Source organism: Homalodisca vitripennis, unplaced genomic scaffold, assembly GCF_021130785.1.
Source record: "Homalodisca vitripennis isolate AUS2020 unplaced genomic scaffold, UT_GWSS_2.1 ScUCBcl_584;HRSCAF=2928, whole genome shotgun sequence".
Classification (NCBI taxonomy): domain Eukaryota; kingdom Metazoa; phylum Arthropoda; class Insecta; order Hemiptera; family Cicadellidae; genus Homalodisca; species Homalodisca vitripennis.
In genome coordinates, this window is record NW_025776709.1 from 103,815 (window position 1) to 113,876 (window position 10,062).

The 10,062-nt window shown below is 31.5% G+C and overlaps 2 protein-coding genes across 2 annotated transcripts; both read left to right on the forward strand.

Moving 5' to 3' along the window:
* Nucleotides 1-220: 220 nt before the first annotated feature.
* On the forward strand, nt 221-1,042 carry LOC124370849. The gene has a single exon (XM_046829151.1). The coding sequence runs from the start codon at nt 221-223 to the stop codon at nt 1,040-1,042; it is 822 nt and encodes a 273-aa protein (XP_046685107.1).
* A 2,180-nt stretch (nt 1,043-3,222) lies between these two features.
* On the forward strand, nt 3,223-9,686 carry LOC124370850 (gustatory receptor 68a-like). The gene is made up of 4 exons (XM_046829152.1): nt 3,223-3,373; nt 4,068-4,342; nt 7,919-8,008; nt 9,627-9,686. Exons 1-4 carry the CDS (start codon nt 3,223-3,225, stop codon nt 9,684-9,686), a joined length of 576 nt encoding a protein of 191 aa, XP_046685108.1.
* Nucleotides 9,687-10,062: the final 376 nt, after the last annotated feature.

Genomic DNA, 10,062 nt, shown 5'->3' on the forward strand with positions numbered 1-10,062 from the left:
CTTTGAGGGAAGCACACTGAGGTGGTTTCAAAGTTATCTCAGCGAGAGATGCCAGATAGTCGAGATAAAACAAGTGCAGTGTGGATTTGAGAGAACTGTAAGGTCCAAATCAAAAATGGTCAAACGAGGTGTCCCTCAAGGTTCGGTTTTGGGCCCGGTCTTGTTTGTACTTTTCACTTCAGATTTGCCAAAATACCTCGAAAATCAATGTTATCCAATCATGTTTGCTGATGACACTGTCCTGTTGACTGGCAGTAACTATTCTGAGCTCTTAGATATTAACACCTATATTTCAGTGAGCATGGCACAACAGTACTGTGATAGCAATGATCTTGTTTTTAACTCCTCTAAGACAAAACTCCTAGCACTGGGAAGGCTGAAAGATGAGTTGACTGAGCCTCCAGACTTACAACGGGTTGGGACTACCAAACATTTGGGTGTTATACTGGACGAATGTCTTTCCTGGAAAGATCATGTAGATCAGTTATGCTCTAGACTCAATTATGCAGTTTTTGCATTGAAGAGAATCAAGGCAGTAGCCACATCAACTGCAACAAAAACTGCATATCATGCCATCTTTGAATCCCACCTTCGTTATGGGATAATCCTCTGGGGAGGCTCTACAATGGACAACCTTGAACGAGTCCTTATTGCGCAGAAGCGTGCTGTTCGGGTCATGGCTGGTCTTCAACCTCGGGATAGCTGTAGAGAAGCCTTCAAGTCTCTTGGAATTCTCACAGTGGTGTCCATCTACATCATCGAGGTCATCAATCACGCAGCCTCACGTGGGAACTTGCCCAGAATGAGTGCTGTCCATGATCATCACACGCGACATGGTAATGACTTCTCCCTACCGATACACAGGACAGCACTTTTCTCCAAGAAACCTTGCTACGCTGGGGCAAAGCTGTTCAACTTACTTCCTCAAGACTTAAAAAATTGTGACTCCAAAACCTTAAAAAGAAGACTGCTAAATTGGCTCAAAGACAGATCCATCTACACCCTTGACGAGTTCAAGACTTCAATAAACAGTTTTCATTAAAACATGACATGTAATGTAAAATTATTTCATATTGTAATACTTTGACACCTATTCTTTTCTTGATGAAATTGAATAAAGTTTTTCTGATTTCTGATTTCTGATTATACTAACATAAAATTGTAGTTTATAAAACATCTTGTCTGTCTCTCACAAGAAGCCCTCGAGGGTATCTTGGATCAACTAGTTCTGGTAATATGCATTTGTAGTAAAAAGATAAAAGTGGAATTTTAATTTAAAATGTTAAAATTTTAATTCCTTTATTTTGTAGTGGGTAATAGCTGCTCATGTAATGAGATTTGTTTAACAATCAAATGAAGCAATCATACATTAAGTCAAATAAAACCTATTATAGTGTCAAACAAATGTCAGATAGTGTGGGTAAAAATACCTATTATATTAAAGTATAAAAACTTTTATTTGAAAAATCATAAAAATCAATATAACATTGTACAATAACAAATTTAAATCTCTTCGGCCTTGAGATTGGATACTTGGAAGCCAATCAAAGGCGTCGGTTTTAGATCGCTGTATAAGGGGAAGGGGTCGGTATAAAAGCGACACGCGTTTCTTGGGGGTTTTTTTATATATTTTTGCAGTTTAACTGTTGGTGCTTTTCGATTAACTTATTACTCTGTGCGGGATTTTACGTAAGTAGCTCTTTTATAGTCGAATTACGATTTTCATAGGGGACATTTGTTGTCAACTAATGTAAAATCTCTCTTACAGGGATTATTGTATTAATTTGATTCAAAGTGAAATGAGATTTTTTTAATTCACTTAATAAGTAACGCACGTTTCAAAGTGAGTAAGTGACTCTGCCAGTCTTCACACAATATAGGCGCTACACGCTTCTGAGAGTTACCACGTGACCTTAAAATGGTTCAAACGAAAGCTGAAATAGCACCGGATTTTTTGCAGTTTCTTTGAAAGATCAACTGAATATACTGGCTTTAGTTTCGTGGTTACGTTTTTTAATTTTTTTTTTATTGTGTTCAATACATTTTTGTTGTATTTAATTTGATATTTATTTGTTTTTTATGTTACAATTATTTGATATTTTTATTTAATATTTTTATTTCACTCTGTTAATATTTTCAAGAAATTTTATATTTGTAATTAGTTATAGAGTACTTTATGTACATTGGCAATCGCAATGCAACGTTTATGGTAATCTATTAGAAATATAATAAAATGTAAATGAAAATACCGTATTTTATTATGAATCTTAGAGAATATCTTAAAAAATAGTATGCAAAATATTATTTATAGCAAAAGTACCCTAGTTTGATTTTAGTTATTCTTTGGTAAACGCATTTAAGGATTTTCTTACATGATCTTTTAAAAAGTAAAGTATTGGAAGGTTTTTTCAATCAGTTTGCTATGGGTACAAATGTATGTATGTAATGTCATAAAGAAGACAACTGTTTTAATCCATGCTCTAAAAATACAGTTTCACAAAACAATTTTTATAAATGAGGTGTGCATTGGAAAAATAAAATTTAAGAGATTGTTTTGTTTTATTATAAATATTATTAAATGCTATTTTATAGTTTACTCCCAAATATAGAACTAGTTTCTTTAGATTTATTTCAGATCTTTATTGTTTAAGGTCCAATCAAATGAGATAAACGGGTTGTAATGTTTTACAAAGAAACATATTTTCCTCCATCTTCAAAAAATAAAGTTTCAATAAAGCAAGTTTCTTTTGTAAACTTTTCATTGCACATTACTGTATTGAGAAAATAATTGTATTCGATCGACAACAATCACATAAATTTAATGTAAGTGGTGCTCAACAAAAAAGGTCAAACACACAAATCTCTTTTATAAATCTTCAATACATGTTATTGTAATAAATCAATCGAATAAATCATACTAAGTAGTTTGGCAATCCCAGTTTGTCAAGTGTAACAGTTTTCCGACGGAAATCATACACCATCATACACCATGAAATATTTTTCAAACTACATCGTTTGGGTTTGGCAGGCATTTGGAGGTCTGCCACTGAAAATTACTTCGGGGCCTAAAACTCTCAAAGAACTGACGTTTTTCCATAGCTGGTTTCATTTGGTGTTTTAATACTATTCATACTGCAAGAATTTCTCTCTTGCATCGTTCTCTTCACAAGCATCACAGAAGAAAGATTCGGTTATGAAAGAAGTAGAACCCAAAAGTTCGCAATGATACTAGACTTGGTGGCTCTGCAAATTCTGGCAGCTTCTACATTCTTCAGCGGCACATGCAAGTACCCAAGGATATTTGACGTCTTTGGCACACTAGATCGAGTCTATCGAGACCTTCAGTTTCAAGAACAGAGAGGTCAAGGTCCAAGTAAAGGTCATCGTAGTAACGATCGTGACAGCTTTGCTGTTTATGGTGAACTTCGCAAACATCGTATTGAACAATGCGCTAGACTTCTCGGTGTTGAATTCTGTCACCCTTCTATTGCTGTACTGCACACAACTTGCCTTTCTCTTCCACTTCACTCATGTAACTGAAAGTATCATTATGGGTTTCAAGACTGTTAGTAACAAGATGAGAGAGGAGATTATCTGCAAATTAATTGAACGAACGGTGATGCAGCGCAGCCTGGCTGATGGTGACATCTTTCATACAACACGTTAGTAAAGTACTTGTTATTTTTTTGTAATGCATGAAGAGTGTCATAACTATAAAGGCAAAGTTAGTACTTAAAACTCCTCTTTTCCGCAATAATATATTTGTTCACAAATATAAAGAAAATAATATGGAGAAAAATAGATAAGGATAGTTATTATTATTATTTTTTAGCGAAAAGGTAAGTTCATATGGCTATACCTTTTTGAGGCCAGAGCAATAGATACTTGCATAACATCTACAATTAAAGACGACAAACTTTTACATTTGAGATTGCAAATAACAAAATCCCACCCAAACATTTTGCACTTTTCAAGCAGATTACCATTCGTGTATTTACAGTAAAAAGTACTATAATATGTTTACTACATAAAACTAAACATTTCTTATATTTTTTCTATGATTTTAGGCACTACGGTATATAAGATCAAGAAAATGAAGTCACTGATGAACACCTACTGGATGCTGTGTGACGCCGTACACCAGGCTAACGACTTCTACTGCGATCAGCTGATGGCCGTTATGTTCTCCTTATTTGTTCAAGTCACTATCAAGTCCTACTTCTTCTTCTTGCACGTCAGAGCTGGTTACATGTTCGGCATGACTATGGATGCAGTCTGGGTCCTGGTTCTCATCTGCTATGCGATTTTGGTTGCGAACTCAAGCACGGATATCACTAACTCGGTAATTCCTCTTATTGAAATATAATATTTAAATATAATAAACTAAGTTTCTATACAAAAAACTATTATAAGAGAGGTTTTTTCAATAAGAGTAAAACTAATTAAGAATATGTCTTTTAGAACACATCGTTTTGTTCATCCAGAACATAAATAATACTCTATAGTGGTTTATCTTAAAAATATCTTATGTAAGAAAATATTTATTAACCTATTTCCTGTTTAGAATTCCAATATTGTAGTTATCAATAATATCTTACTTCATTTGTAGGCTATTAAGTCAGAATTAAAGTCAGCAGTAGTATACATAACCCTCATTAGTTTTTGTCTTCTATGAAAGTTAATATGTCTCACTAAGGAAAAAGTTTCGAATAAGAGAACTACACTATTTTGCGTTTCCTACTAATTATCGAAACTAGAATGTACTGTTTAAATAATTATGTTTACAAAAATAAGTACTAATTGTTTGGATTAATAAAGCTTTTAGACTGCCTAATGTACCATCTATCAATTTCATGGGTTATTAACAATAAATATTTAGTCATATAAAGATTTTTTTATTTAATGATATTTTTCAGGCTGACAATACTGCGGTGATGATTTGCAAGTTGATAAACAAAGATCTGGATCCGAGTTTCAGGAAACAGGTATAACAACGTGACCTTGTATTACTCCTTATGATAGATTCAGTTTGGGGAACTGATAGCTACTACTAACTAAACAGTTTATAAACTAGTAGAAGTTTACTGATTACATAAACAGTCCATTTTATTAGATGTTTAAGCATTGTATAAAAGTTGTGCTAAGGGGTTTTGGATGAGAAGGAAAGCTCAAGCATGTTATAAACTTTAAACGTAAGAGCGTAAGTCCAATTAAAAAATGCATAATTATATCACAATTATAACATTTTTAATGTAAAAATAAAATTACTTAAATATCTCTACTACAATTAAGGAACTAAACCCACACGCCAGTTTTATTTTAACAAAATTAAAGTTACTCAATGGCAATACCACACAAATCATGAAATTTGAAGGAGCATATGCATTCTGTTGTACATTATAAACATTTCCCTCTTGTTGCAGTCCTCTAAATATAATGTGTAATAAAATACAAAGGGAAACTCTCAGACTTTGAAATTTCACTTCATAATATTTGATACATTCTTTAGTTAAATATTATTAGATATACTGGATTGGAAGTTCAACATACACTACATGTAAATAAACTTGTTTTATTCGACCGCGTTACTTCTTTAAATTATATTTTTGTACTATATTATTATTGTTTATATATATATGTATATATATATATATAATTTAGCACAAATTTCATAAACTTTTATCAAAGGTTTACCATTAGTGCTTAATCTATTCTGTAGCCATTGTCCACCTTCTTGCAACCGTGAATTAATGGGGAAATTTTTAATTCTTACCACGCTGCTGCTTTACAATGTGTTATTTACTTGATTAAAATGAATTTAAATTAAAGAAACTGAGTGATTTAATAGAAATTTGAAACATTTTGGAACACTTGGGGGAGGGAAATTAATCCGTAAAATCTCAGTTTATCCTGAGTTCATAAGAATACCATGAGCGGTGTAGAGAAATCATTAAGTTTCACAATATCCATTTAAATAACTTTTTTATTAATTGAAATGACTTATTTATATAGTTTTAAACACTAATTATTTATCTTTTATAGGACGTATGGACAGGGGAATACTATCTCAAATCACAATATACAAAAGTTACTCAAAAAACAATACTTGTACTTGTTAGACATTTAATTCCTATAAGCTTACACAACCACTTTTTATGTAAAAGTTTCCTCAAGTACAGGTGTTCTTCTTTCAAATAAAAAAAAATAATTTATTTTTCAAAAATAATATAGAACTAAAGATATTACTCAAATAATATACAGTTTATGAATTAACTCTAAATAAAATGTACTTTTCTCTAGTATAAATGGGGCTAAATAAAACTGGGTAAGAACTTCCTAAAACATCCTCCACACTATTTGAGTGATAATCTGTTACTGTTGGTGCATACTCAAAGTAAAAACTGTAATTTGATAATGTTTCACGCAAAAAAATCTACTAAAACGTAATATGTAGATGTATAGAAATGATTCTGACTTTAGTATAATAAATTGTTATTAGAAGTAATTTTTTATAATATTACATTTAAAATAATAATGAAGACCTTATTTTGAACAACAGCAACGACATTTACTCACTTTGAAACGTGCGGTACTTATTAATTAAAAAATCACTTAGAATTTAAAAAATCTCATTTCACTTTGAATCAAATTAATACAATAATCCCTGTAAAAGAGATTTTACGTTAGTTGACAACAAATTTCCTCTATGAAAATCGTAATTCGACTATAAAAGAGCTACTTACTTAAAATCCCGCACAGAGTAATAAGTTAATCGAAAAGCACCAACAGTTAAACTGTAAAAATATATTAAATAACCCCCAAGAAACGCGTGTCGTTTTTATACCGACCCCTTCCCCTTATACAGCGATCTAAAACCGACGCCTTTGATTGACTACCAAGTATCCAATCTCAAGGCCGAAGAGACTCATTGTCAACCCCTATTGTAATCCCTTTCTCAAAGTTAACTACCATAAAAATGTTCTGTCTTACTGTAACATTCATAGAATCCCGAACCATTTCTTGTGAAATTAAATTATGTATTTCACCTAATTTACTTACCTTATTTTGACATTACTAATTAAGTTTGAAAATATTTTGCATGTAAGTTTTGCTATCAATATTAAGTATTTAAAATTTTAAATAGCTTATATAGCAAATGTTACAAAAAGAACACCCAAGTGCAGTAAAAATTAAACTTTCAACAATAAAGTGCTTAAATATTTATAACTTTCTTCTGTTCAGAGTGTTTTGGTATGTAATTTTAATACTAACTAAAATTATATCACATAACAAGACTGATAAATATTAAAATTCCCTTTGTGTCTAAAAGGACGTTGATATTTTACAGGAACTTTGATTTAAATTGCATATTTAATAGTGGGATGTGTATAATTGGTTTATTAAAGGCTATGATGTCTTTATTTCTCGGATAAAGATTTTTAGCTTTTTTAAGACAAATCATTTATATAATATAAAATACATTACAGACGATTTAAAAGCAGAGCAACATTTAAAATCGAAGTAGTGTTTTTGTATTTATTTATTCTAATACGACAAGAAAAAAGTAATTACCAGTACTTAACTCTGACTTTGTAGGTGGTAGTATGGATCTTCATTATTAAGTTAGTTCCGACATATATTAAGTTTGTTAGGACATATTGTACAATTTTTTATTGATTTTTATGATTTTTCAAATAAAAATGTTATACTTTAATATAATAGGTATTTTTACCCACACTATCTGTCATTGTTTGACACACAAGTGGGTGGATGTAAGCGGTGTAACTAACACACCTGAATATAAGACATTACGTTTTGGTATTGAGAATGAACGTAATCACACAATTGAGTTATTAATATAAACTTAACCTATCAGTTATTTCTTAGGAATGTCTTAAGCCTTGTGATGTGTTTCCAGCTTGAAGGATTCCTACTGCAGTTGCCTCACCACAACGCAAGATTCTCTGCTCGTGGATTTTTCCAGATCCATAATGAGACCCTTACATCAGTAAGACTTTATTATCCTCACATCTATTTCTTACTGTAATAATCTTTGCTCATGTGAACTATCTGCATCTACATCATTTAATTGAACATGAAACATTTTTTCAGCACTCATATTGGTTACGCCTTTCACTTCAGTAAAATTGTTGTGAACAAAACTTGTTTATCCACAGAGTTTACTATAGTTTACAGTTGTTCAGAGATTGTAAATAACAATTTTTTTATAAGCAAGGTAAGGGTTTAAATTTTAATAGTATAATTACAATCTTAAATATAATCCTGACATAAAAATGTGTTCCATAATTTAACTAAACAAACATAGGTTATCATAGGGTAACTGTATTATTTAATATGGTTATTCATTTAATTATTTTTTCGATAAAACATCTAGTACTAATGATTTTTGTTTTATAATATTAGAATACAATTTGCTTTGATAGAAAAATAAATCATCTGTGGTTATAACCAAAGCCCCACCTCCAAGGTTTATTGGACGTGAAAAAGAAAGTCACCTTTCCCTAATTTAAAGGCATTCCAAAGCTTAATCAAGGGAATCATCGTGAAACTTCGCCTGGATAGCTTGGTATCTACAGGAATGAATGCAGAACCACAGTATTGGTTAGAAGGAATAATTCTTTTTCCATATAAGAGCTCTTTACACTGAAAATATTAGCACTATAACACTAAAGCTATAACATGAACGCGATCGCAATATTCTCGCTCGGATTCAAAGTTATATCCAAGCTTCATTGAGTTGAATAAAAGTTATCGTATATCTTTATTAGAATTCCCTTGATTATACCAGAGGATAGGAAGGATTATTTAAAGAACTCACAATCCAAAGTCATTATTCTAACTTTCAACCCATTCAACCAGGTCTAGAAACTCCCGATTTTCAATAAAGCAATATTGGATCACGAGAATTTACACTTATGAATTACTGAGGTTATTTATGGACTGCTTGCTTAATAATAAAGTCTGTGCACCAGTATATATGTATCAATATGAGTAATATGAATAATAATTTGTTTACATAAAACAAAATGACTTACGATTCAGTTAAGAGGATCTTTGTGCCTCCATTCTGTGTAACATTAAACTAAGAATTTTGTGGGTAGGGGCCGCTTTTTTTAAATCCCACAGAAGATATTGAGGGTTATATCTCTGCCATGTCGTCTTGGAAGTAGGGAATTGTCTGCAAGAAAAGTAGGCGGGGGATGTCAGCAGTCCCAACTGTTCAGGCTAGCAGTAGCCTATAGCACAAATATTCACCCACTTCGTCACCATCCGCAGTAAACTAGATGTATTGATCAATCTCTTTACTCGAATACCCCAAACTGTATGGTTAATATTGTCGATATTTTATATTCTACAGTTGCTCAGGTGTAAGTGACAAAATCTGTTTTGGCTGTACCCAGTTTATGTTATACTATCAGTCATAACCAATCCAGAGATGAAATCTTAAGGGAGAATATAGGTTTTTACGCAAAACTGCTGCAATTTAATTTTAGTTATATATGCGTGGGAAATATATGATTTTATAGTCCTCTTTAATGAATTTTCTAATTAGCTGGTTTCACTTGATGTTACTTATAGACTGACAGTGATTTGTATCTGTACAGATGGGTGGAGCGGTGACAACTTACCTAGTGATACTGATCCAGTTCCAGACTGAGAAGTAATCCACCTATACTAGTCAACTCGAGAGAAACATTCATTTTGAAAAAACTAAATGTGTATTTCTTAATATGTAGATTCTTACTAGTTACATTTGTAGTATAATCCAGAAACTACAAATTCTATCCCAATATAGTATACCTGTAAAGTAAACTAATATTACAGCACATTTAAAGCAGTAGATCTTGTTTTATTATTATTTTTGAAATTATTAAACTTAAACTATAATCATTGATCTGAAACATACTATTTGTATTATATAATTAGAGGCCTATTATCACAAAACCTAATCAAAATAACAATACAGTATTTTGAGTTTCGTTCAGTTATTTTTTGCATTAAACTACTACAAATTGTTTATAATCATATATACCTCTCATT

What these genes read in the sequence shown, in the direction of transcription:
- LOC124370849 (XM_046829151.1), top strand. Translation starts at nt 221, where the DNA reads ATGTTTGCTGATGACACTGTCCTGTTGACTGGCAGTAACTATTCTGAG.
- LOC124370850 (XM_046829152.1), top strand. Translation starts at nt 3,223, where the DNA reads ATGATACTAGACTTGGTGGCTCTGCAAATTCTGGCAGCTTCTACATTC. An exon ending in ACAGAGAGGTCAAGGTCCAA is followed by an intron (nt 3,374 to 4,067) that starts GTAAAGGTCATC and finishes CTATGATTTTAG; the next exon opens with GCACTACGGTATATAAGATC. An exon ending in ATAATGAGACCCTTACATCA is followed by an intron (nt 8,009 to 9,626) that starts GTAAGACTTTAT and finishes GTATCTGTACAG; the next exon opens with ATGGGTGGAGCGGTGACAAC.